Here is a 26,534-nt window from a genome sequence, read left to right on the forward strand (position 1 = left end):
GATTATTTTTAAAAGCTGAACTAAAAAGCTAGGTACGTGTGGCAGATTGGCGAGCAGCGGGGGGACGCTGGGAAGAGGTCCGTACCCTTTAGAAAAATCCTCACCCCCTTTCCCCGCACCGTTCGGCTTCCGTGAGGGTCAGGGGTATCTGGGGTTTTGTTTTGTTTTTTAAGAAGTTAAACCCTTTGGCAATATAATCAGTCTCCAACCCCGTACCCTGGTGTCTGAAGCCCCTAGCCCTTTGCCCGGTCCCACCCCGCTCCCACCAGAACCCGTCCCACCCCTCACCCCTGATTCGCCAGGGTTAAGGGTCCAAGGAAGGATGGGGGGACTCAAAATGCCCCTTGCATAGGAATCGTTGCATCAAGAATCGTGCTCAGTGACACTCCCCCCAATCCTCGGGTGGGGTTCCTGAGGCCTTGGGAGCAGAGGGAGGGAGGCTGCTAATTCCATAGGCCCCCAGCTCCAAAAAGGGGAGTCCCTTAAGGATTCTGGGACCAGTGTGGTCTCTGGGCTTGGGGGAGGTAGCGCATCCTTGAGCCAGGATGGGATATGAGAAATGATTTTCCACCCGCGACCTTGAGGGGTTGAGGAACGCCGGGGAAGGGCGAGCTGGGATCCCAGCACAGGTAGATATGTCGTTTCCCAAGCTTCTGATATTCCAGCGTCCCTCCACTCGGGAACGGCCTCTACATTTTAAATGTAAACACCTCTAACCTAAATAAATGGTGTCCTGGCCCAGCAGCAGTATCTGGACTTACCGGCTTATGTGCGAAATGCCAGGAAAGACAAAACTTTAAAAATAAGTGTTTGTCTCTGTACTGCCTGAAACCTTAGCACATCGCCAGGGATACAAATATGACCCTCTGGGAAACATTGGCATCTATGAAGAAGGTGCCTTTGGGGCACCATTTAAAGAAAGGGGTCCTGGGAGGGGCAGGGTTAGGCATAAGAAAGGGGGTGCCCCGGGAAGGTCTGGTTCCCTGGAATTGCAGACAGGTTGATCCTATCTTGAAAATTCTAGCGTCAGGGGAACCTAAGGTGGATGTCTGATGTCAGATTTAGGGGTGTCCAGGTAATGTACAGAGTGTGGGGAGGACTTGGCGCATCCCAAAGGCTGAAAGTGAGCTGAAGGGCTGGATCAAGTCTTGGAGGTTTGAGGTGCTGGGATGCAGCTCAGGGGGTGGAGTGGGGAACACCATCTGTGTGCAGAGGTTAAGTCCCAGGAGCGTGTGGGAATTTGGAGGATGCGGGGTGCCAGAGTCAGTCTCAGGAATTCTGGGGGCAGGTCTCAAGTCCTGGGAATCTGGAGTGGGCGTTGGAAAATTTTGTGTGCTAGGGCCAGAACATCCCAGGAATACTGGGATGGGAGGTCTGAGTCCATGCAGCAATAGAGGCGAGCAGATCCCTGGGGGTGGGGTGGGGGAGGAGGATGAAAGAGTGAAATTCACCAGAGGGATGCTCCTAAAGGCTGAGGGAGCAGCTGTCCGCAGCCCAACCCCCCCTCCTCACCCCCTATGCCTCCGCTTCTACCATCTGAGCTCAGCTCCGGTTTTTGGCTTGGGTGAATGTTCCTCCTTCCCCCACATTGCTACGATTTTTTTTTTTTGTAATCAATGCGTGATGGGTTGCCCTCCTGGGATGAAGAGTAGGAGGCTAGGAGACCCTCCGGTGGCTTAAAGGCCAGCCCGACCCCCCTGGAGGTCCCCACCCACTTCCCAGAATGCCCCTACCCTCGCACGCGGCATGCAGCCCCTGGCGGCTTATTGCTGAGGTGGAGTTGGAGAGGGCGGGGATCCAGATTGGGGGAGGCATGCAGAGTAGGGGGGAGGCGCCCCCAAATGTAATTGGCATAATTTGGACGTATTTACACGAGTTGATGGGCTGGGGGGGGGGGGGGAGGTGTCCTATGGCTCATGGAGACCTGAGAAGGCTTTTTTTCAGGAGGGACAAAGAGTTGGAGGGGGGATGGGCTTGGGCGCCTCCCCCTCCATCCTGGGGGCCCAGGTAGGGGTGGGGGGCCCGGGGGTGTCTGCTGGCGTCGTCGTCTCGGTTGCATATTAATGACTTTTTGATTTTTTTTAAAAAAAAACCTTTCCCCCACCCCCCACCCCCAGCTCCTTTGACCTTCTTCCCTGTCACCCCCGAGTCCCCCCACGGGGGGGAGGGGAGGGCTAGAGGATGGAGGGCAGGGTTGGGGGAGCGCGGCGGGCGGCCCTGGGAGAGCCAGGGGGAGTGGCAAGGGGGGCGAGGCGCAGGGACACCCCGCTCAGGCCCGCGATGCTGCTCAGGCTGCGGGATTTCTCGTAACCTGGGGGTGGGGGAGGGGTGAAGGGCAGAAACACAGGGAGGAAGCAAGGAGATGGGAGTGCAGGAGGAGGGTCCAACAGACAGAGGGACCCCAAGACAGAGGGAAGCAAGAGGGAGACAGAAAGAAGGGGTATGAGATGGAGAGAGAGACGGAGACAGGAAAAGGCAAGCGACAGGCAGAGATGGAGGGAGAGGGAGAGAGTCAGAGAGAGAAGGCAGGAGACAGAGACGGTGAGGGAGACAGGATAAGAGACAGAGAGACAGTCAGACACCAAGACACAAAGCGACAGATGGCAAGAGACGGAGAGATGGACAGAGACGGACCAAGGAGATGGAGAGAGAGAGAAGTGAACAAATTGGACAGTCAGTCGGTATCAAGGAGAAAGGTTCAGACATGGGGAGGGGGGAGAGACTCAGGGTTAGGAGGAAGGGTGGTACCCACCAAGCCTCCCCCACCCTACCCCCACCGCAGCCCGCCCCCCAACTCCCCTCCCCCCTGTTGGCCCCCTCGTCTGAGGCAAAAATGTGGGGGGCAGCAAGGCAGATGGGGGGCAGCAGGGGCGTGGGGAGGGAGCTTGGGTGGAATGCCAGTGGGAGAGCAGCCGGTGCAGAGGGCTTGGGAGGGGGTGGGCGGGGCCGAGGGGGGTGGGGGGCTAACCTCGATGTGGAGAAAGGAGGACAGGCGAATGGGGGGGCTGTGAGGAGCTGAATGGAGCACGAGTTGGCAGTGACCCCTGCCCGGGCGGGGCGGGGTGTGGGGGTGCTGGTGGACAGCTCCAAGAGCAGGCTGAGGACAAGGCTCAGCTGAAGGTTGTAATGGAGGATCTTTAAAGGGTCAAGAAGCTTTTAAACGAGAAGCTTCTGATGGGAAGGTCCTGACAATGTCTTAATAGTCAAAGGGATCTAAGGCTTAGGGGTTTCTTGAAAACTTAGGAATGTCTCAAGAGTTCTGTCAGTGTCTGGACTGTTCTGGGGCTTTCATAGGCTGTACCAAGGAGTCTGTCTGGACGAGGGCATCTTGACCGTGGGAGAGAGGGCCTGGGGGAGGTAAGCCCAGGATCTTGGGGACACCCCCTCCCAGCCGTTCCCAATTGCTAACCTGGGGGGAAGGGGCAGGGGGGGACCGAGGGTCTCGCGAGGTCTCAGGCGGTGACAAGAGCTGGGGACAGAAATACACAGAGTCACGGCATGGGGAAGGGTGGCCAGAGGGAACCCCCCAACACAGCCTCACTGTTGGGGGGACGGAGAAACGCCGGGATCTCTTCCTCTTCTCTGGTGTTTTCCGGGGGAGGGGAGCAGTGAAATGGGGGCGGCCAGAGACATCAAATATGGAAGGAGCTTCCGGGGTGGCTGGGGGGGAAGGGGAGGATGGAGGAAGGGGGGGTGTTGGGGAGAGAGGGGGAACAGGGCTCGGGTGCTGGACTCAGGTGATTGGTGAGGGAGGATGGAGAAGGGAGGGGTCATTGGGCCGGTGGGGGCCAGGCCAAGAGGAAGGGTCTTGGAAGAAGTGGGCGGGGGGAGGGGAATAGTTGAGAGTGGGTCCAGGAGGAAGAAGGTTAGAGAGGAAGGGCGGTGTGTGGGAGGGGGAGGGATCCAGGACCTTGGGGGAGGGAGTTCAGTCAGCCCCATCAGCTCCAGCCATTATTTGAGTTCAATGAATGGATTTTGGCATCAGAGGCAAGAAAAGCAGAGACCTCCCCGTGACCGACCCCCAACTCCTCCCTCACCCACATTCCCAAATCCTCCCCCCTCCCCCTGCCCCTCAATTCCATAGGGGCCCATCCAGACCTGGGGGTGGGGAACAAAGGGAGGTGGGTAACAGGTCTGGGTGCAAGCAGGGGGAGGGGTGAGATGGGAGCAGGGAGGCAGGGGTTGGTAATGAGATGAAAGTGGAGGATGATTGGGGGGTGGGGCGGGGTTGCAACAAGGAGAGGTCCAGGGATGGAAGAGCCAGACAGTCCCCTCTGGACTAGGAGCCCAGAAACCTGGGTTCTTGTCCCCCATCTACTCTGTGGCAAGGGGTTGGCCATGGCTCTGCCTGAAGTTCTGTGAAACGAGGGGGTTTAGATGCGGCTATTCTTGGAGGCTCCCTAAGTCCTCCTATGGCATCTCCTTAGGTTTAGCCTCTTTGGGATGTATCTTTGTATTTCGAAGGAAGATTCCACAGGTGTTTGTTGAATGAATAAGTGATGGATCAGATGCCTTCAGGTGGCTTCCCATCATTTGTAAGATCAAATCTAGACTCTCACGATGGCCAAAAAAACCTTCCTCCCCACTCAGCTCCAGCCACACTTTCCTCCTGCTGTTCCTTTAAGAAACCAAATGCATTTGGGCAAAACCTCAGGGCCTTTGCACTTGCTGTTTCTTCTGCCTGGCTGGCCCTTTTTTAGCTTTCAAGTTTCATGTCACCTTCTCAGGAAGACCTTCACAGACCTCCTTATCTGACGTGGCCAGAGTAATTATCTTTTTGTTTGTTTTATGCTTCCTCCAATCACGGGGTGGCAAACTTTCCCTGAAAAGGGCCAGATAGTCAGTATTTTCGGGGCTCTGCGGGCCATACCATCTCACAACTAACTATTCCACTCTGCAGTTGTAGACAGTGGCTGTGTTCCAATAAAGCTTTATTTACAAAACAGCTGGTAGACAGATTTGGCGCGTGGCTACACAGTATGTTGACCCAGGCTCTAGAGTAGCAACTCTGTGATGCCAGATTCTTTGTGCCCTGCCAAACCTCCAGTGCCTGGAACTCTACCCTCAATCATTAGTTGCTGAATGAATGAATGAATGAAGTTAGGGGTTAGCTTGGGTTGTTGTGAGGATTACAGAATACATGTTAGATTCCTGGCACGTGGAAAGTGTTTGGTTATGTTTGCTGACTAATTCAGCTACTGTCTCCTCACTCTATCTCCCTCACCTCCCCCACTGGCCGGTCCTGAACCTCTTGACCCCTCTCCCCCAGCTCTCTCTGCCTCTTTCCTTCTTTTCCATCCCCACAGCCCTGACCCTGGCTCAGGCTTTGTCCTCTCCCCCTGGACCCTCATCCCAGCCTCCTCCCCGGCCTCCTGACCTGCAGTCTCCCCACTCCAGGGCATACTCACAAAGCCCCAGAGCAGACCTGCCCCTCTCCAGATCCCAGGACAAGGCTCCCCAGCCCAGCCCTGCTTTCCTGCCTCACATCTAGGTCTATGTCTGCCTCTGCCACCAAACTGGGGGTGAGGGTGGCGTTGATTTGCTCACGGTCGAATTTCCCCATGCCTAGCACTGTGTCGGGGGCGTGTGGGTGCTTTGCAAGTGCTGGCCAACCCACAAGGGACTGGATGAGTGGCTGAGTCTTTTGCACCCCATCCTGCACCCAGAAAAATGTCCTGGGTGTGCACCCCACTTTCTTGATTAAACAAACAAAAGCAAAACCAAGGGGGGAGGCAGGGAGAGAGATGTGGATGGGGGTGAGGATGGCGGTCAGTCGTGAGGGCGAGGAAGGAGGTCAGGCACACGGTGGGGAGGGTTGGGGTTAGTGAGGGGAACGGCAAGTCCTGGGCAGGGGGGTGTGGGGTCAGTGTCAGGGCTGGGGGTTAATTGGATGGAGCTGTTCACAGTGAGGTGAAAGGAGTCTCGGTCAGTGGGGGCTGCATGTTCTCAGATGGGTTAGTCGCGGTGGCGGGTGGGGGTTCAGAGGATGGGGGCTACTTACCCCTGGGGGAAGGGGTTCGTCCACTAGGGGGATATCCAGGCCGCAGCGTTGGCGTTGAGGTCGGGCAAGAAGCTTGGGGGGCCTGGCTTACGCCAGTCTGGGGGGGGCAGTGGGGGAGCACCGATGGCTGGGGGTGGGGGAAGAGGCCAGAGGGTCCAGGGTGGGGTGGGGTTGGGGGAAATGGAGATGGAATAAAGACAGGTGGAGGGTCAGTGGTGAGGAAATTTGGGGGAGGGGGTCTGAGAGGGAGGGAATTGGGGGCCAGGAGATGGGGGAAGGGAAGTCCAGTACCTCCTCCCCCATCTCCCTCTCCGCCCCCCCCCCAGGGGAGGGGAGAGAGGGAGCGTCCCAGGGGGCCAGAGGAGGGCACCTCACCTTTCCGGATGGAGCCATCAGGGGAAGGGGCGTAGTCAGTGAGGAGGAAGCAGGCCCGGTCCCGGCTGTAGCGGCCCCGGCTCCCAGGGGTGATAGGGCTCTTGTCTTCTGGGGACATGGCGGGCTGGTCAATGGCCGGGCAGTCCTCATGGGCAAGCGCGGCAGCTGCAGGGTCCCCATTGGGGCGGGGATCTGTGTCCCAAGGGTCAGACAGAGACACAAAGGAGACAGTGAGGTGTGGAATCTCATGGAGAGGCAAGGTCAGCAAGGACAGGTTGATGGGGGTTCTGGGTATTAGGGGGTGTGGCTGGTGGGCTTGGGGAGCGGGTCTTGGGGGGGGAAGGTGTGGAGTGTTGGGAGGGACAAGGGGGTGTGGAAGGGTGTTGAAGGCTAGGAAGCGGGGGTCAGGCCAGGTGTTGGGTGCTGAGCAGGGCAGGGCTGGGGTAGGGTGTCAGGTGTTTGGAGGGACAGGGACAGGGACAGGGGAAGAGGTGGCTGGGAAGTGAGCTGGGTGCTGGGAAGGAGGCTGAGATAGAGCGGAGGGTGGGATGGTTGGTTGAAGTGGACGGAATGGAGCACAGCTGGGTAGGGTGCATGGTTTGGGATAGGTTTGGAAGGATGGCTGGGAGGGATGCAGGGGGCTGGGAGGTGGTTGTTCAGGGGGGTGTTGGACGCTGGCAAGGGCACAGTGGGGAGGTGTTGGGAAGGTGACAGATGAGGGAGGGGGGAGGCGGGGGTCCCCCAGGCTCTGACTCAAGCTATTTTTAATTGGTGTGAAACTGGGTCAGCGGCTGAGGGAGCAAGATGGGGGCCGGGCGGCCCCGCTCCCTTTCTTGGCCTACTTAAGGCATGGGGGTGGGGGCCCCCCAGCCTCTCCCTTCCCCTGGACTGATGCTCCAATCCCTGCCTCTAAGACACAGACTTCCCTGGGGAAGAGATGAGCATAGGCTCCGTCAGCTGCCCTCTCCCCTCATCTCGTTTGTCAGACGCTGCAACTGTCCCCCGGCCTCTGTCTCTGGCCCTTGACTCCCATGTGAGACTCTCTCTCTGTGTCTCTCTGAACCCTCCTTTCTCTCTTTCTCTGAGTCCCTCTCACCATATGGCTGGTCGCTCTGCCCACCCCCTCACCCTGTTCCCCTGAATACCTTGGCTGCAAGCTTGTCTGTCCCCAAAACTCTCTTTCACATGAAATCTCTGTTTCTCCATCACTGTCTGTTTTCGTGCCTCTTCTCTGGCTTTGGCGACGGCTGCTCGCATTCCTCTCCCGTCTCTGTTGCTGACCACCTGGATCTCAGCAGCTACCTCCTGCCCTCCTCAAAACCTCCCCTCCTCTGCCTGCACCCCCCTCCTCCACCCCTCGCAGCCCCTCCTCACCTGCCCGGTTGATCTCAATCACTTCCTCCTGGGCCAACGGGCAAGGCTCCCCGGGGGCCGGCAGAGGAGGCAGCCCCATGATCCCGAGCCCACCCGCTCCCCCCCTGAGCAGCCCGGGGTGCGTGTGGGGCCCCGGCGGGTAGGCCCCGGCCACAGTCACCCCCATGGAGGGCGGGGTGATGGGTGGTGGGGGGCTGATGCCGCCGCTGCCGTGGTGAGGATGGGGTGGGGGCGGTGGGGGTGGGTCGGGCTTGCAATAGTTGGGCGAGCCGGGCTGCGGGGGCCGGGGAATATGTTTGTTCTTCTTCTTGGGCAGCTTCTGTTTGGCCATGGCCAGCGAATAGTACATGCCAAAGTTGTTGACAATGACGGGGACGGGCATGGCGATGGTGAGCACCCCGGCCAGGGCACACAGCGCCCCGACCAGCATCCCCGACCACGTCTTGGGGTACATGTCTCCGTAGCCCAGGGTCGTCATGGTGACCACGGCCCACCAGAAGCCGATGGGGATGTTCTTGAAGTAGGTGTGGTTGGAGCCCAGGATGTCATCGGGGTCAGCGCCAATGCGCTCCGCGTAGTAGATCATGGTGGCGAAGATGAGCACGCCCAGCGCCAGGAAGATGATGAGAAGCAGGAACTCGTTGGTGCTGGCGCGGAGGGTGTGGCCCAGCACGCGCAGCCCCACAAAGTGCCGCGTGAGCTTGAAGATGCGCAGGATCCGGACGAAGCGCACGACTCGCAGGAAGCCCAGCACGTCTTTGGCGGCCTTGGAGCTGAGGCCTGAGAGCCCCACCTCCAGATAGAAGGGCAGGATGGCCACACAGTCGATGATGTTGAGGCTGCTCTTGAGAAACTCCACCTTGTCCGGGCAGAAGGTGATGCGCATGAGAAACTCAAAGGTGAACCAGACGACGCACACACCCTCCACGTAGGTCAGGAAGGGCTCCGTCTCCACCTCCACGTTGGTGATGTTCTCCGGCGGAGCCCCAGGGATAGGGGAGGCCTGCGTCACCGTCTTGTTGCTGATGTGGATGAAGCCCTCATGGGTCTCCAGGCAGAAGGTGGTGATGGAGATGAGGATGAAGAAGAGGGAGGCGAAGGCCACATACTGCGGGGGCAGGGCAGGAGGAAGAGGGCAAAAGGTGACCCAGGCATCTGGTCGACGAGCCATCTCCCCAAGACCCTCCCAGGGACCCCTTTCCCAGACCCAAACTCCAGGGGAATCCAGGTGTCCCAACCCCAATGCCTCCATCACTTCTTGCATCCTCTTCTCTCTAAAGCTTGCAAAAGGATCAGAGGCAGCTCTCCCCCCAGCCTGGGAGAGGAGCTGGCCCCAGCAGCAGCAGCAGCAGATGGGCCATTTCTTTCCTGGAAACAGCAATTTCTGGCTCCTCGCTCTGTCTCCTAGACCACCCCCCAACCTAGCCTCCTGTTCCCTGTGTCGTATCTCAGGGGTCCCTGGCAGGGTCCAAGGGTTCTGCTGGGGGATGGGGGTAAGGAAACTAAGATCATACGACCTGTGTCTCAGAAGCTTTGGGGCTTGGCTTGGAGCTGAGAGAAGGGGAAGGGGAGAAGGTGGGCGGGGAGGCAGAACAGGAGGTGGTTAAGAGTAAGAAAGCCCGGGTTTGAATCCAGCTTTTTCCCTGTCTATTGGGCAAGGAGATTAAGCTTTCTGAACCTCAAATTTTTTACAGGATTATTGTAAGGATTACATGAGATGAGTATACCAAGGGCCCGGCTCCAAAACTAGTGCTTGGCCTGGTGTTTGGAACTCGGTAAGGCTTGAGCTGTTATTAGGGTATGGGGGCATCAGTTAAAAGGGGCCAAGGTCAAGGCCTCAGATAGGTGCCAGTGTTTAAGGACCTTGATGCTAATGACGGCGTCCCAGAAAAAGGAGAAGGCTGGGTGAGGCCCTCACCCAGGGAGAAGAGCTCAGAGGTGGACCCACAGAAGGGAGGAGGGGTGTTAGGTCCCTGAAGGAAGAAGTGAAGGAGGTGATGGGGTGGGGTTTAAGGCTCTGGAAAGGAAGGGTATATCAGGGGCTTGGACACAGGAGAAGAGGAGAGGACAGGGCTAGGTCCAAGGAGAGGTGAGGGGGCTTGTCAGAGGTTCAGCGATATGGGGGTGGGGGTGCCTGGGTCATTTCAAGAGGGGTAAGGACCAGGGTCCTGAGCACAGTGGTGCGGGTTTTGATGAAGGCCTTGAGGAGATGCAGGGTCAAGATCTTCGAGAAGGCCCCTACAAATGGCAGTGCTTTATCAAATATGTAGAAGGGAGCTTGAAGAGTGGGGTAAGTCCCTAGAGAAAAGGGGATGGCTGTTGAGGCAGAGGGGGCTTTAACCAGATAGGTAGAGGAGAGGAGGCCTGGGGCGCAGAGAAGAGAGGAGAGCCAGGGTTGGGCTGCAGAGAGGACCCTAGACCTTAGGGTGGACCCAGGGCCAGCACTGTCCCTCTCTGCACTCCCTTTCCTCCACGGGGTGGAGGGCAGGGTCCGGGCTTAGGAGACCTCGACTTTAATCTGAAGTGCAGAGCCGAAAGGCGGGCCAGAGTCCGCCACAGAGATGACCCTAGACCTTGAGGTGGGCTAGGGGGTCAGCGCTGGCCCTTGCCCCGCCCCCCTCTTCGTTTCTCTGCAGTGGTTTAAGAGGCCAGAGGCCGCCGCAGAGCGCATGCCCGGTGCTCCCGCCCCGCTCCGAGCCGGGCTCACGGCGCAGGCTGCGGCACCGCAGTGGGGGCGGGCCGGCCGGGCCAGGGGGCGGGGCGCGCGGCGTCCAGCACCACGGACAGCTCTCCCGCCGCAGTGCGCAGCCGCAGGGACTGAACGCCATCCTAACCCTTTCCGGGCCGGAGCGGAGTAGGCAGTGCGCAGCCGCAGTGCCGCTTCACAGCGGGAGGCCACAGGCCGGGCGCTTCATTAACTCCTTCCCTCCCAGGGCACAGAAAGAAAGGTGGGCACCCGCCGCAGTGCACAGTTTAGAAGCTGGACAGCGTCGGGACTGGTTTACCCCCTTGCCCCGAGATGGTTCAAAAACAGGTGGGGTGGGAGGGCTTCGAGTCCCTGTAAGAAGGAAAGGGGAGGTTATGGGGAGGAGAGCGAGGGGGAGGTAGAGCCAGACCCTCCACTTTGCATTGGCTTCAGCTCTCTACTCTCAAACTCTCACTTGGAGGCTAGAAAATGCTTGGCACTATGTGGACACTCAAAATACATTTGTAAAGTAAGTGAATGTATTCCGTAGCTGTCCTGGACCACTAGCTTCACCTCAGAACCTTTCAATGGGGTCACAAAAGGGAAGGGCACCCCAGGCCATGGGGGGAGGGTGCCGTTCAGAGGCCTGAGGGGGCATCTAGGGCCGTGTCCCTTCCGCACCTCCTCTCCCCCACCTCCCCCCACCCAACCCCAAATCTCGCCAACTCAGCGCTTCCCGGGGACCAAACTTTATGCGGTGCCTCCGGGCCCCCCTCCTCCTCACTCCCTCCCCCGGCGCGAATGCGGCACTGCGGCTCAGCGTCCTTCCCTGCCCAGGACGCGGCACCGTGGGGGGGAGGGTGTCAGACCGCCTCCTCCGGGTGTTTGGGTCCCCAGGAGGTTAGGAGGGGGGCTGGAGTCTCTCCTCTTTCCCTCCTCTATCTAATCCCCCCTCCCCCATCTTGAACTGTCCTCTCTCCTCCAACACAGGGAGGAAGTTAGGAGGAGGAAGAGGTTCAAGTGAAAACGAGGGGGAAGGGTAGCTATTTAGCCTGGGATGTTTGAGGAAAGTTTTTTTGGCGGGGGGGGGGGGGGGGGGAGGGGATTGCGGGGGAGATGAAGGGAGCTTAAGGAGAAATCTGGAATTTCGAGGGAGATAGGGCTGAAGAAAGGAGAAGGCTGGAGTGTGGGCTCTTTGGTTCACTTTGCCAGGAGTGGAGGGGGGAAGATGAGGGGCCCAGTCCTGGGCTTTGGATTGGGTAGTGGAAGGGGGTCGTTGGGAAAGGGGAAGCGAGCAGGGCTTGGGGGCAGTGGGGAACGGGTGGAAAGATACCAAGGTAGGGCAGAAAGAACTGGGAGCTAGTTTGAGAAGGAAGTTTTGGGGCTGAAAACTTGATGAGGGTCCCAAGGATTGAGGTTAGGTAAAGTTGTGGAGCAGGAAGGAAAGTCATTTACCGACTAGGAAAGAGGCTGGGAGGCTGGGGTGGGGGTGTCCCAGAGATAGAGAATGTGCTATGCAATTTAAACGATGAAAGGAAGAAGCTGGGAGAATCTGTGGATGAGAGACAAGCGATTCTGGAGGGCATATGGGAAGTTCTGGAGAGGAAAGCATATTATGGGGGCTCAGGACTCTTCTGGAGACACTGAGGAGGAGTGTGAAAGCCTTGGGGGAAGTCTGGAGTTGTATGGGGAAATCCTCAGGAGGGGAGTTGGTGTGGAGGATGCAGGAAGGGATGTGAATACAGAGGGGGCAGCAGGGTCCCAGGAGGGAAGATGCCCCAAGACTCAGTGTTGCAGTGAGGGCGAGGGGGAAGTGTCCTAACCAGAGTAAGTGGTTTGGAGGTTCAGAGAGGTCCAGAGGGCTCTGAGACTGGGGTGGGAACTATCCTGAGGCTTTAAGGGCAAAATAAACAGTGGACGGGGGTGGGGGTGGTTCAAAGATAACCAGGAGACTCAAACTTGGAGAGAGGTAGGGGATGCGGAGAGGGGCAGAGGGAGAATCAGGTGTTGGGAGAGCCTGCAGTCTGAAGGCTGGAGAGCTGAAGAGAGGGCTTCAGAGGGTTGCAGGGGATGGAGACTGTTCACAGGGCCTGGGACACTTTGAGGGTTAGGAGGAGATGTCTTCTGAGGATCTAAGGATAGTCCAAGAAACTGAGGGCTGGGGAAAGGTCTTCTGAGGGTCTTAGGGGTGGCCAAGAGAGGCAAGAAGAGGTTAAGAAGGGCTGGGAAGACTCTGAGGACTCAGGAAAAGTCTTCTGGGGGGGTCTCTGGAAGGGTCCAGGAAAGGCAGAGGTGGGCTTGTTCGGGGGGTTGCTTAGGAGATTCAGGGTAGGAGAGGAAGTTTCTAAGGGTCTATTGGCCTACAGAAGCAGGGTGGGGTTTAGAGAGGTCTGGAGGATTCTGAAGGTTGGAGAAACATCTTCTGAGGATCTGGGGATGGCCGGGAGAAGGGGGTGTGTTCAGAGGAGTAGGGGAGACTCAGGGATGGGGTAAGAGGCTTCTAAGAGACTGGGAGGCCGAGAGAGCAGGAGGGGCTGGGAAGGGCCAGGGATTGAGGGCGAGGATGGGGGCGTTCCTAAGGGTCTGGGAGCTCCAGGAGAGGAGAGGGGGATGGGGGCTCCGAGAGCTCGCTCACCCTGGCGGCCCGCGACGAGTAGGGGTCCTCGAAGAGCGCCCACACGCGGGGCTGCCAGCGGCGCCACCACGTGCCGCCCGGGCCGCCCGCGCCCCCTGGCGGGCCCCCGGCGCCGCCGCCCGCGTCCTGGAAGCAGAGGCGCTTGAGCTCGCCGCCAGCGCCGTCCAGGCCGCCGCCGCCCGCGCCCGCCTCGTCGTCCAGTCCCGCGTCGTGGGCGCCCGCAGCGTTGGCGGCGTTGGCGGCCCCCGCGGGGTCGGGTGCCTCGAAGGAGTCGAGCGCTTCCTCGGCGTCCCGGTGCTGCCGGTAGGTCATCCAGCAGCAGGCCTCCACGTCGGTCTCGTCGATGCCCCAGAAGCCGAGCTCCTCCTCGAAAAGCGGCCCGCACACGTCGGCGGGGCAGTGCAGCTTGCCCGTGCGGTAGTAGTTGAGCACGTAGGCGAAGACACCCGGATGCCGGTCAAAGAAGAACTCGTCGGCGCCCGGGTCGTAGTCGAAGCGCGCCGCCGCCTCGGGCTCCGTCAGGCCGGCCAGCCGCGTCCCCGGCAGGGTGCGCAGCGTCGAGCGGTACGTCTCATGGCGCACGCCGCCCACGTTGATCACGATCTTGCCACTGTCGCCACCGCCGCCGCCGTGCCGCCCCATGGCCGCCGCCGGCAGCCCGGGGCATGGCTCGGCGCGCCGGCCCCCGGGCCCGTGGGGTGCCGGGGGGCCCGCCGGGGACGCGGCGGGACCGGGCTGCGCAGGGTGCTGCTGCAGCGGCGGCGGTGGCGGCGGCGGCGGGGGCAGCGGCAGCGGGGACTCGGACGGCTGCAGCGGCGGCGCCGGCTGCTGTTTGCTGGCCCCCTGGCGCCCGCGGAAGGACGAGACGCAGACTGAGCTCAGCATTGGATGGGGGGGCGGAGCTGGAGGGGCGGGGCCTAGAGGGGGCGGGGTCGCAGGGAAGAGACAGATGTGATTGGGTGAGAGGAGGTGATGGGAGGAGGGGGCGGGGCCGCAGGAAGGGAAGAACCGAATTGATTGGCCTGGGAAGAGGGGCGGACGGGGTTGAAGCTGGGAGAAGGCCTGGACTCCAACGCTGCCTAGCTGGACGGGGCGGGGCCTCAGATGAAACACACCGATTGGGTCTTTTCTAGATAAGGGGCGGGGCCGAACGAGGTGTTAAAGGAGGCGGGATGGGATGCTACAGTTGCCTCATTTCGCGGCACAAGGAGAACAGAGGAGGCGGGGCTAAGGTGTCAGAACGAGATCTGATTGAACTGAATAAAGGAGCTGGGCGGTCAGAGGAAGGGGACAAGTCCAAGCTATTTAAAGGGGCCTGACTGCCCGTGACTAGCGGAGGCAGGGGCAGGGCCACAGTGGGGACTGCCGTCCGGGTTGGATAGAGACGTTCCTAAAGGGCAGGCAAGCAGTACCCAGTGGAGTGGAGCAGATGGACACTGCTGGATTGGGCTCCTAACATTGCTTGGACGGGGCAGAGCGGATCTTAAGAAGAGGCAGGGCCACAGAAATTAGAAACAGTCCTAATTGGGCTGAGAGAGTGAGGGGGAGGGACTGAATGAGGGGCGGGAACTGGAAATGGAGAGCGGCACTAGGCTGGACTGAAAGGGGACAGGGCAAAGGGAACAGGGACTGAGACCCAGCGAGAAGGGGAGGAAATGAGCGAAGCTTTGGAAAGCTGCGAGCTTCTGGCTAAGACTAAGGGAGGAGGCGGGTAAAGAAGGGGCAGGATCGGAGCTGCAAACTGCCCGATTAGCCGGGGCTGGGCCGGAAGAATGTGAGGATGGATGGAGAGGGACTGAGGGAGGTGGGTGGGGTCCACGAATGGTAGAAAACGTCTTGAATGGGCTGTGTAAAGGCAAGACTAAGGGAGGAGAGGGGCTTTAAAGGACTTGAAAGCAACCAGGCTAGGCGGGGGCGGGGCAGGACTAAGAGAGTGTAGAGAATGGCTAAGGAAAAGGTGAGACCTGCAAAGAGTACAAAGCTACCGGAATGGACGGAGGGGTGGGACTAGTACGGGAAGTCTTGGGGCCCAGAGAACCTGGGAGAGAGTCCTAAGGGTCAGCAGGGCCTTAGAAGGGGGAACGAGGTGAGGTAAAGGGAACGAGGTCTAGATAACAGCGGACTGCAGCCAGGAGAACTAAGGGATGGATCAGAACTGGTGGAGAGTCTTAAGGGAGGCGGAGGGGAAAAAACAAAACACCGGGAAGCACAGTCTAGGCAGAGGCAATAGGCGGGGCCAATAGGAAATTGGGCGGGGTTAGGTGTCAGAGAGTCCTGGTGAGAGGGCCGAGGGAGTTGGGGCGGGACTAATGGTGGGCGGGGCCAGATCTAGGCGGACCGCCCCGGAGCGGGTCCGGCCCCGCCCCCTGGGTTGGCCTAGACGCCCCGTGGTAGGGCGCAGGCGCGGGGGCTGGGGCGGGGCCAGCGGCTGCGGCTAGGGCTGCGGCGGCTGGAGGCGGTGCCTGTGGGAGGGAAGGGGGCGGGTCAGGGGCTGCGGGCGTCCCCGCTCTGCACCTTCCCCTGCCCGCCGCCTCTCTCTGCAGGTGCGGCGGCTGGTTGGTATCGCCTCTCTACCCACCCCCGCTCCCGCTTCTGTGTCTCTTAGTGTCTCTTGTTCTCCCCTTTCTCTGAATATTTGGCCCCCCGTCTCTGCCCTTACTGCTTTGAGACCCTGGCCCCTCCTTTCTAAGTCTCTGCGCTCCCTCTGGGTCTTTGTCCTATTGTTCTCTGAATCTGTCCCCTTCCTTCTGAGTCTTGCTCCTCTTTTCTCTAAGCCTGTCTTCTCTTACCTGACCGTGTCTCTGTCTCCCCACCCCCAGTCTCTTTCTCTTGGCCTCTGTACCTTTTTCTCGGATTTGCCTCTCTCTGGGTCTCTGTCCCCTTTTCTCTTGGGTTTCTGTCCCCCTCTCTCTGGGTCTCTGTTCCTTCCAGTCTCTGTCCCTCCTATTTGTGTCTCTGTCCTTCATTCCTCCCCCCCACCCCAGGGTCTGTTCTCTTCTCTCTTCGGGTCTCTGCCCATCCATCTGAGTCTTTGTCCCCCTAGCTCTTGTTCTCTGACCACTTCCTTCCCCGTGTCTTTTTCCCCTCCTCCGTTTCTTTCCCCCTGTCACTGCCTTTTCTCTTTCCGTCCTTTCTTTCTTTAATTTCCCTGGGTCTCTATCCCCCTGCACCCCATGCCTCTTTCACCCCTTTCTGAATCTCTGTCCCTCTTTTTCTGGGTCTCTGTCCCCACTTCTTTGGGCCTCTGTCCTGCTGTCCTTCAGTCTCTGTCCCTCTCTGGATCTCTGTCCTTTTCTCTCAGGCTTCCACCGCATCACCCTCTCTAACCCTCATCCTGGCCAGGACTCGAGGCTGCGTCACTGCAGAGTTGCAGAAGCGGGGCCCGTCCCGCGGACCAGGGAGGTAGTTTCCCTCAACTCCCCCACCCCCAGGCCTGGGTGCTCCCACTGCCCCCGATCCAGTGTTCTCGGGCAGTCCTCAAGCCCACATGGGACCCAGAAGGACAGAGAAAAGACATCGGGGCTTCCTACTCTTCTCTACCTCGAATCCCGCTGTATCCCAGGCAGAAGCAGTGAAGTCTGAGGTGAGGGAATGGACTTTGGTTGAGTGAGGCTTTTGGGCAGGTGGGAGTGGGGGTGGATGCTGGGGCAGGGGTTGAGTAGGCACTAGGCGCTGGGAGTAAGGGCTAGGGTAAGGCCCTAAGTCAGCCATCCTCCCTATGTCCTCCCGCCACCCCACCACAACTCTACTTTTCTCTTCTGCATTTGACAGCAGCCAGGCACCGAGTCAAGTTACCAAATCAGCGTTTTTGCGGAGGTCAGATGATGTGGGGAGAAGGTGCGGGCTGGGGCAGGGGGAAGTGGGGAAGCCCGGAGGAAGGAGCGAGGAGGCTGGAATAGGGGAGAATATGGAATGAGACTCGGGATTAGAGACCATGGGATGGGGGAAGAGGCTCGGTCAAAGATGGTCCAGACTCCATCAGGCCTTGGGAAATTTAGATGCCATCACTCCTACATGGACTTCTCCAGACCCCACCAGGGTATGCGGGGGATTTGCGAGCCTGAATTCTCCACCCATAGGGGAGGCTTCTAGAAGCATAATTACGGCTTCGGTTATGGGACAGCCAACAAGGCAAACAGACCAGAGGGAAGTGGACTTGATTTTTGGCAACAGACACCAGGAGAGGGGAGGCTAATGTCTGTTCACATCTTCAGCCCTTTCCCCATCCCTCTTCCTTCCCAATCTATCCTTTCTCAGGCCTTCAAGGCACAAAATTCCTGAAAGCCCCAAACTCTCACCTCGCGTCATCCTTGGCGCCCCCTCCTAACTCCCCCTCCTCCATTCCCCAAAGCCCTGGAATTGGGGAAGGGTTTCCCCTTCCTGACTTCTAAGACCCCTTCCTTGTTCCTCCGCCCCCATTTCTATTAGTCTTCCGATCACTAAAGCTGAAAATGTGGGGACTCTGCCTACGATCCTTGGTCCCCCGCGACCCTCCAAGTACCTCTCCGCTGTAATCTTTGAGTCCCTGTCTCCGGAGTCCCCCACCTCCAAAACTGGGATTTGGGCTGTCTTACCGTCCCCGGACCCAGAGCCTTCTCCCCCTCCCCCGTACTCACCCCAAGTCGAGGCGGGGCGGGGATAGGGGAATCCGGGGCTGACGATGGGGGGAGGGGTGACCCAGCCCCGCAGTTCTGGGCGGCAAGAGGCTGCGGAGGGGGGTAGTGACATCATCGCCGGAGGAGGGGCAGCTCAGCTCCCCCCAACCCGGGGGCTTCAAGCCCCGCCTTTATGGCGTACCCAGGGGTCCCGGAATCCCAAGGGTAGAGAGGAAGAACAGGAGATAAAGTATGCGGGAATCGTATCCCCTCCCCTTAGAACAAGGGTTGGAAAGCCCTTTACGACTTCAGCCACCCCCCCACTGCCACCTGTCGCTACCGTCGCGACCTGTCGCCTCCCACGCGTGTTGTGGCTGCGCCCGCCCCCGTCAGAGCGTAAACACCGCCTAGACTACAACGTCCGTGATGCTCCGCGGCGTCGAGTGCCTTTGCGGAGAGGCAGTGTAGGCGAGGGGCTTCATGGGCTTCGTAGTATAGGAGCCTAGCACCGGTGTGCGGCTTGGAGAAAAGGTGTGACCTTTCTCCTTCCTTCCTTTCTCAACTCTAGCAAGCCGGACAGCAACTTTTTTTCTGCAAAAGTCACGAGCTTAAAGGGGGAAAAAAAAAAAAGGGAAACGACCCAGGTAAGTTTAAAGCAAATAATGGATTTGTACTGCGTATCGGGGGTGCGCATGCGCTTAACCAAGGCCTCATCGGAGAACTGCGCCTGCGCCAGCCCTTCCGGTCACTGTCCTGCTCCGCGAGCTCGAGCGCGCGCTAGTCCCACTCGGGCGCCGCTTTTCCCGTCGCCACGGTCGAAGACGGCCACGTAGCTGCCCAAGAAGACATCGCCGAGGATCCAGAGGGGCCCTGCGGGCGGAGGTACATCCAGAGCCTGGAAGCCGGACAAGCAGAGACGGACGCCAGCGCGAACAATCTACAAGGCGACAAGGCGGGTCACCGGTGTGTCAGGCCCACCGGCGCTCCTTCTTCCTAGGAGCCAGAGCTTCGCCCGCCCACTGCCCTGGGCACTAGAAATGTTTCTGTGGTCCCTACTTGACTCTAGTGATGTCTCAGTCCCAACCCCACCCTTTGAAACGGGTCACTCTGACGTCGTTGTGATGGTCACCTACCTGGATGACGTAGTCCTGGGCCGTGAGGTTAAACCAGACCCCCCCAACGAGGAAGGAGACTGGGGGGAGCGTTGGGATTTTCGAGCACTGAATGAGGTACTGAGGGGAAAGAGGAACAAATGGAGATGAGGGATTCCTTCTCTGCTCAGATTCTTTCCGTGGCTCCGCAATGCAATAGGGTAATGCCCATTTTGGGCAGCTAGGTATTCAGGGCCTTGTGTGGTTAAGCTCTGCTGCCTTCTGTAGCCTTACTGGCTCTTCCCTCATCCCTGTATGATTGTTGCCACTTCCCCCTGGGCTCCCATTTGATCAAAACCTCTAACTGAAAATCAAAAACTGGTGGCCCACAGGCCATATTGGGCCTACAGGTGTATGTAATTAGTCTTAAACTAATGATAAGTTTACTCGCTTTCATCCGGTCCTGAGTAAACATCATCATCCCCTCCTATCCCCAGAATCACTCAGAGTAGACACCTGGGAGGTGTGCTTGCTTCCTCTCACTAACCCCCAGCCTCTCACTCACAAGGTCCAGTGCTTTCGGCCTTGCGATACCTCCTAGCCACGCGATTCCCACCCTTAGGCCGGAGCATCCCGCCAGTGTCCACGATTAAATCCCTATTAGCTTCCGCAGCCCACACCCACCAGACACCAGGTCCTCACCTCCCCCATCAGCAGGGGGATGCCCCCAATGGCTGTCTGCAGGGCCCGGATCTCCTCAGTGGGTCCCGTGATGAGAGACGTGCCTGTGTCCAGAATGGCAGCACAGCCCCGGGCACAAAGAGTCAGACCTGTATCCACCTTCACGCTGTGAGGCAGAAGCGGGCAGTCATTAGAGCCAGCATCCTAGGAGGCCAGACCCCCAGCCCCCTCCTCCCTCAGACCCAGGAGTCCAGGCCCACAATCCCTCCTCCATCAGACCCAGGAGGCCAGCTTTCTCACCCCTCCATGTGGATCTGCCAGTAGGCAGGGATCGTGACTGGCACAAAGGTGACAGGTGGGATGTAGTGTGCTGGGTCTGAGCCACCCAGGACCAGCTCTCCGCCATCAGTTGCGTTAGGGTCCCTGCAGGGGCAGACAGCTGTCGGCGTCATGGGCATTTCTGCCAGCCCCAGGAGTGGCCAAGGAAGGGACTTCCTGCCAATGGGGTGATGTCTGGGTTCTAGGTGGGACAATGGGATGCCGGCAGGGGCTTGATGTTGGGACTGGAAGCAAGGCAAGAAGTGAAGAGAAATGGAGCTTTTCTTGGTGGAGATTAGGATTTTAAGGTCTTGGGAGCTTCCTGAAGTGGGCATGGGACCTCTTGATTTGCCTGTAGAAGGTAGAGCTTTGGGGGGAAGTGGAGCATTGGGGTTTCTGAATTGGCTCTGGGAGGTGTGATTGTGAGGAGTGAGACTCCCAAGGTGGATAATGAGACTTTCTGAATTGCGCGTCTAGAAATTAAGAGGAATTAGACTTCCTTAGTTGGCTGGGAGTGATGGTAGAGGGGGTGGGGTGGGGGCAGGCACTTCCTGGAAGGTCAGAATCTACTGAGGTGGGTGTGGGAATTCCCTGGCTGTCCGCTGGTTAGGACTCTGCGTGCTTCTGCTGCAGGGGGCACAGGGGGCATGGGTTCGATCCCTGGTGGGGGGAACTATATGTCACGGCCAAAAAAAAAAACCAAAAGTACTGGAGGGGACTTCCTGGGGTTGGACTTCCGGATAACTGAAAGGACATAGAATTTCCTGCCTGGAGACTTCCTAGATGACAGCTGGAGCTTTCTGAGCGTAAGGTTTAAGCTTCCTAAAAGGTAGATGGGATTTCTTATATTGAAATGGGCAATTCCTGACTTCTGATATGTGTTCTCAAATGGAATTGGGATTTCTTTTTGGTGAAGATGGGGCTCTTAAATTCAGTATTTGATTGGGTAGGGCATGGAATTTCCTGGTTTGAGTTTGAAACATGGAACATTTTAAACGGTGGTGAGTTTCTGTAGTAGGTCTTAAGGTGTTGCTTGTTGAGTAGAACTTCTGAAAAGGGTTCACGTATTTCATGATTGGGACAGTGACTTCCTGAATGGAGGGTGGGACTTCCTTTATTGGGCAAGGGGCTTCCTAAAGGAAGGCAGAACCTCATTCTTGGGGCTAGGACTCAGAGGAATGTAGACTCTCCCCCATTACCTTTTGAGATAGAAGGAGAAGACAGGCTTATCCAGAAGTCCCTGGTCCACCAGTCTATCCAGTGGGGGCTGAACTCCTCCCACAGCTAGAACAGGAAAACCGAGGCCCAATATCCCATCGAAGTGGGCAAAAGTGAAGGTCAGGCTGGGCTCCCACAGAGCCTCCCCAAAAATCACCGATGCACCTGTGATTCCCCCAATCTGGGGTACATTCAAATGGAGTAAGTTACTTCTGAGGGAGGACACTGCCTACATATCTCTGAGGTCGCCCAAACCAAGGCATGAATCCCAGGTCTGGGGACATCTGTAAGCGACTTCAACTGCCTAGGAAGTTTTACCCCGCAACTGGAGAAGGCCTGCCCTTGCCTGGGAAGCCTCACCCTCTTCTCCAGGAAGCCCTGCCTCCCAATTCAGAAGCCCCTTCGGTTTACCCAGGGGCCCCCCGCCTCTTCAAGCCCCTCCCTAAACCAGAGAATCTTAAGAGAGGGGCTTCTCCCAGGCTCAAGGCTTCCCCGGGGCCAAGGTCACGCACACTCAGCTTGTCCTCACTCAGGATGCCGTCTAGGCGCCCAGTTCCATATTGAATGGCGAACTTGGTCCCATTGGGCTGGAAGGAACTGGAGGCTTTGGGGTTGAAGCGGTGGTGGAGCCCTAGGTCAGAAGGTCAGGGAGCTGTCACTGGGGAAAAGAGGTCTCCCCAGTGCCTCCTACCTGTGGCCAACTCACCTGTGAGGGTGTGTTGGAGGAGAACAGGTCCTCAAAAACCCTTGGGAAGATGGGGCCCAACCCCCCTTCTCCCTTTACCCCCATTTAGCCTTATTCTCCCTATGAAAGCTCACAGCAGGGCAGACTGAAGAAGTGGCATCTCACAGATGGGACCCAGAGATTGGAGGAGCCAGTGTCAAAGATGACAGAGAAGTTTTGTGGGGGCGTTCCCAGCCCAATTTTCCCGTAATACTGGACCTGATGGCAAGACAGGAGAGTTCATGGGTGGAGAGCTTGACTTGAGGGCAGGAAGGCTGGGGAGGGGGGGCTGTGACTCACGTTCATGTAGTTGGAGAGAGGCACGAAGAAGTTCTTGTCCCCAGGGGATGGAGCCCCCAACCTGGGGGGCTCTGCTGGCTTATCCCATCCCCTCAGTGGGTTCAGGGCCCTGAGTCCCGTATAGACTCTGTGAAGTGGGATCCTGTGGGGGAAGGAGATACCAACGGTTAAGGAACTACCCTTTCTGGAGATCCTATGTAACAGACTTCCTCAAATAAGAGATAATGACAGGGCTTCCTAGGTGGCGCAGTAGTTGGGAATCCGCCTGCCAGTGCAGAGGACATGAGTTCAATCCCTGCTCCAGGAAGATCCCACATGCCGCGGAGCAACTAAGCCCGTGTGCCAAAAAAAAAAAAAGAGTCAAGAGATAATGACAATGTAGACATCTCCATGGCCCTATAGTAATTGTCGTTACCAGAAACCCTACCAAACACCTATCAAACCACGAGGACAAATTTCCCCAAAGACACTACAAGAGCAAACAATCCCAGACTCTTCCCAAAACGTTTTAATGAAAGACAATCCAAATAATGTAAAGAAAGCCATTCCAGAATAGACATATGCAAAGTTTTCCAAAGACCCTAACATGTGCCCAGGGGATGGGGGGAGCGGTGGGGGAGGGATGGATTGGGAGTTTGGGATTAGCAGATGCAAACTATCACATATATATCAGTAGGATGGATAAAAAACAAGGTCCTACTGTATAACACAGGGAACTGTATTCAGTATCTTGTAATAAACCATAATGGAAAAGAATATATATATATATATATATATATATATCACTTTGCTGTACAGCAGAAATTAACACAACATTGTAAATCAACTACATTTCAACAAAAGAAATTTTTAAAAATGCCAAAAACCGCAACATAAAACTAGCCTTTGCAAAAGCGCTTATATACTTTCACCCCTGGGAGAAAAATGTAAGCACCAAATCCTAATTTTACTTTTCACACTAAAATATATTCAAGGATTTGCATGGTGGTGCAGTGGTTAAGAGTCCGACACAGTTCAAGCCCTGGTCCGGGAGGATCCCACATGCCATGGAGCAACCAAGCCCATGCACCACAACTACTGAGCCTGCCCTCTAGAGCCCATGCTTCGCAGCAAGAGAAGCCACCACCGTGAGAAGCCCATGCACCACAACGAAGAGTAGGCCCTGCTCGCCTCAGCTAGAGAAAGCCTGTGCACAACAACGGAAGACCCAACGCAGCCAATAAATAAATAAATAAACATATTAAAATATATATATATATATTCCAGATATATCAAATGTGCATCACGCTTGATGTGCGATGTAAAATTATAAGAGCACTGGGAGGAAGTAAAATGTTTAAATAATTCTAGAAAAAGGAGGGCTTTTCTTAGTATGATACCAAGATCAGAAATCATGGGAGAAATATTGATGTGTGACTCTAAAATTTTAAACTTCTGTACACCCTTCCCCCAACACAAAAGCTGTGAATAGTTAAAAGAGAAAAAAAAAATCTAGTGGAAATAATTACAAGTTGTATGTCAAAGAGTTAGTATCTCTAAAATGCAAAGAGCTTCTACAAATAAATAAGAATAAGATAAGCAGCACAGTTATTCCTGAGTCTCATATTTCTGCAGAGACACAGACTGCCTATGTCCAGAGTGTCTTTGCAAGGATTTTGTTTAGTGAACAGCCTTGGAAGAGAGACAGTGTCTCGCTCTCTGGAGCAAAGGGCAGACGCATATGATCATTATAAGAGATGTGGGTTCCCTAAGCCTAGGGTTCCCTTGCTTAATGCAACTCACGACCTGTGAGGCTATCACTTGACTCCATTCCTTTCACCCTGTGGGAACTAGAGCCCAGAAAGCTGGCACAAAACTGGCTACTGTTATTGCTGGGAGTAATAGACTGTCCTTTGTCTCAGACCTGGGAATCTTGTATCTTCCACCAGCAGGCATGAAACTGTGGCAAGCTAACCTCAGTTCTTGACATTAAGTAGGAAAATGGTCAAAAAAAAAAATAAGCAGGTAATTTTCAAAAGAAGTACAACTTCTAAACGCATGGAAAGATGTTCAACCCCAATAGTAAAGAAATGGGAATAACAGGAGTGAAGGACCTTTTCTTTTTCTTTCTTTCTTTTTGTCCGGCCCCCCCCCCCCCAGATTGGCACAGAATTACCAGTATTCACTGTTGGCTAGGAGGTGTAGATTGATACACACTTTCTGGAGGATGGTTTGGTAACATCATGAGTCTTAAAATTGAGAAGCAGCTTTTAACTCAATTAGTTTTAGTTCTAGGAATTTCATCTATAGGCGATCACTAGACAAGTGCACAAAGCTGTGTTTATGAGGATGTGTCTAATTTTGAAAACTGGAATCCACCCAATGGCCAACGCTGGGTACAGCTGAGCTCTGCTATAGAACATGCATAGCATGAAATTCATTCAGTCACTAAAAAGGGGAAAGTAGTTCTCTATGCCAGTGGTTTTGCAAAGTGGTTTTGAAGCAAAATCACCTAGAACAGGGGTGATGGGAAAAGTCTTTTGTAAAGATTTTGCAGGCCATCCATCTCTGTTGCAACTACTCACTTCTGCCAATGTAGCACAAAAGCAGCCATAGACAACTTGTAAACAAATGAACATGGCTAAGTTCCGTTAAACTTTATTTGCAAAAACGGGTGGCAGGCTGGATTTGGCTCTTGAGCTGAGTGTTTTGCCAATCCCTGACCTACAGGGCTAGTTAACATTTAGAACTGCTAGTTTCTTTTTTTCCCCTTCCTTCCTCCTTCCCTTCTTCCTCCCACCCCCTTTCCCTTTTTCTTTCCTCCCTTTCTTTCTTTCTTTCTTTCTTTCTTTCTTTCTTTCTTTCTTTCTTTCTTTCTTTCTTTCTTTCTTTCTTTCTTTCTTTCTCTCTCTCTCTCTTTCCTTCCTTCCTTCCTTCCTTTCCTTCTTTCTTTCCTTTCTTTTTTTTTCTTTCTCTTTCTTCTTTTGTCATGCCATTCTTCATGCGGGATATTAGTTCCCCATGCCCCCTGCATTGGAAGTACAGAGCCTTAACCACTGGACCACTAAGGAAGTCCCTAGAACTGCTAGTTTCTGATTGAGTAGGTCTAGGATGGAGCCTGAGGGTTTGCAATTCTAACAAGTTCCTGGGTCTTGCTCAAGCCGATGGTGGTCCTGAGTCAACACTCAGAGAATCACTGCTCTTGGCGTTGCCTTGGGAAGTGGCTATGACCTCTTAGGTTCAAAAAGTAGGTTAGCAAACATGTGCAGTAATTTTTTTTGTACCTGCCTGTAGTTTGTCCTTGGGGCCCTGCCCGTACATCTTTGCGGCCAACCCCCATGACTCAGTCTGAGAGGCTTAAGAATGTGAAGTGGGGAAAGAAATGTTTCCTGGAAGAGTAGACCGCCCCCCCCCATTCCCCCTGTCAAGAGTTCCAGGAGGTAGAAAAAAGAGAGGAGAGGCAGGGAGAGATTGGGGAAGGCACCAGAGGTGGGGGAGGTCATGGGGTCCCCAAAACTGGACTTCTTGAGATCTCAACAATTTGGAAGATGCAAATCTGGGGGAGTCTCAATTTTAATTGTCACAGGCCTGGGTCTCCAAGTCCTGTTGGAAGATGGGTGTCTCAGGTCTGGAGATCTCAGTATCAGATCATCAAAGCTCAGGGTGGGATCAGCAGAATCCTCCCCAAAAATGTGTACTGGGAAGATTGGGATGGTCCCCAATCAAGGGTCTCAGGGTGGAGGACCTTAGACTCAAAGGGCTTGGGTCTTAGGAGATATCAGATGGACCCCTCAGGGGTGGAAGCCCAATTTGGAGATCTGGGAACACAAAAGATAGGAATCATGGATCCTGGGATGCCAGGTTTGGGGGTCGCTGAACTGGGGAGCCCCAGACTTGGAGGGCAAGAGAGAGAAAGTCCGTTCCAGTTTTGGGGGTGGTGGGGGTCCCCATTACCGGATCAGCGTGGCCCCAGCGGGCTCCACAGTCAGCAATGGTAGCAGCAGCAGCAGCAGCGGTGGTGGTGCTGGTGGAGACATCTCTGGGGACCCGTGTGGACCCAGGCACCCTGCGGCTCTCTTTTCTTTCCCCGGAAACTCCGCCCTGTTCACTGCCCACTTCTAGGTTTGAGAGGTGACTAAGACAAGAAGTTTCTTGGTGGGCGATGAGGATGTAATGGATGGTATTTCTGGAAGAATGTGCTGAATGTTTTTGCAGGGTCGCCAGAAGTATTATCTTGTGTCACTGGCATGCCTCACTCCCAAATTTGGTGGTGGTGGAGGGTCTCCTGTGCCCCTTCCCCCCCATTGTTTAGCTGTTGTTGCTTTTACTTGTAACTTTCACTTCTTTTTTTTTCTGAGACTTATTAACCGCAAGGATTTTCTTGGGCAAGCAAATGTATGGGCGGAGCGTTTGTGAAGGGACTGGAGGAAGGAAGAGAGGGTCACACTAGACGTCTCTGCCCCATATTAAGTGCCAAAGTGTCAGGACCTCTGATTCTTATTCTTTTATTTAGAAAATACTGAAAGACACACACAGATAAAAACAGGCCATAGCCCT

The 26,534-nt window shown here is 56.2% G+C and overlaps 2 protein-coding genes and 1 long non-coding RNA gene across 3 annotated transcripts; 1 reads left to right on the forward strand and 2 right to left on the reverse strand.

Moving 5' to 3' along the window:
- Window positions 1-2,029: 2,029 nt before the first annotated feature.
- On the reverse strand, window positions 2,030-13,956 carry KCNC3 (potassium voltage-gated channel subfamily C member 3). Its single transcript, XM_057712965.1, is given in 6 exon segments — window positions 2,030-2,311; window positions 6,002-6,107; window positions 6,109-6,128; window positions 6,377-6,568; window positions 7,751-8,858; window positions 13,072-13,956. Coding segments are annotated over 6 exon segments (2,448 nt in total). The 3' UTR covers window positions 2,030-2,174.
- Window positions 13,957-15,627: 1,671 nt separating this feature from the next.
- LOC130839098 (uncharacterized) lies at window positions 15,628-24,058 on the forward strand. The gene is made up of 4 exons (XR_009049767.1): window positions 15,628-16,654; window positions 16,843-16,887; window positions 18,235-18,310; window positions 22,973-24,058. It is a non-coding gene; the product is annotated as an uncharacterized LOC130839098 (long non-coding RNA).
- NAPSA (napsin A aspartic peptidase) lies at window positions 18,315-26,014 on the reverse strand. Its single transcript, XM_057712956.1, has 9 exons — window positions 25,932-26,014; window positions 21,999-22,140; window positions 21,794-21,917; window positions 21,487-21,605; window positions 20,956-21,155; window positions 19,739-19,861; window positions 19,460-19,604; window positions 18,800-18,898; window positions 18,315-18,603 (listed from the first exon to the last, which is right to left on the reverse strand). Exons 1-9 carry the CDS (start codon window positions 26,012-26,014, stop codon window positions 18,412-18,414), a joined length of 1,227 nt encoding a protein of 408 aa, XP_057568939.1. The 3' UTR covers window positions 18,315-18,411.
- Window positions 26,015-26,534: the final 520 nt, after the last annotated feature.

This window comes from Hippopotamus amphibius, chromosome 16 (assembly GCF_030028045.1).
Source record: "Hippopotamus amphibius kiboko isolate mHipAmp2 chromosome 16, mHipAmp2.hap2, whole genome shotgun sequence".
Classification (NCBI taxonomy): Eukaryota; Metazoa; Chordata; class Mammalia; order Artiodactyla; family Hippopotamidae; genus Hippopotamus; species Hippopotamus amphibius.

Coding starts and splice junctions, on each gene's coding strand:
- NAPSA (XM_057712956.1), bottom strand. CDS start 26,014: ATGTCTCCACCAGCACCACCACCGCTGCTGCTGCTGCTGCTACCATTG. Junction 22,141..25,931: donor GCTGGGGCCACGCTGATCCG/GTAATGGGGACC, acceptor CTTCCCCCACAG/GATCCCACTTCACAGAGTCT. Junction 19,605..19,738: donor TGGCAGATCCACATGGAGGG/GTGAGAAAGCTG, acceptor TCTGCCTCACAG/CGTGAAGGTGGATACAGGTC.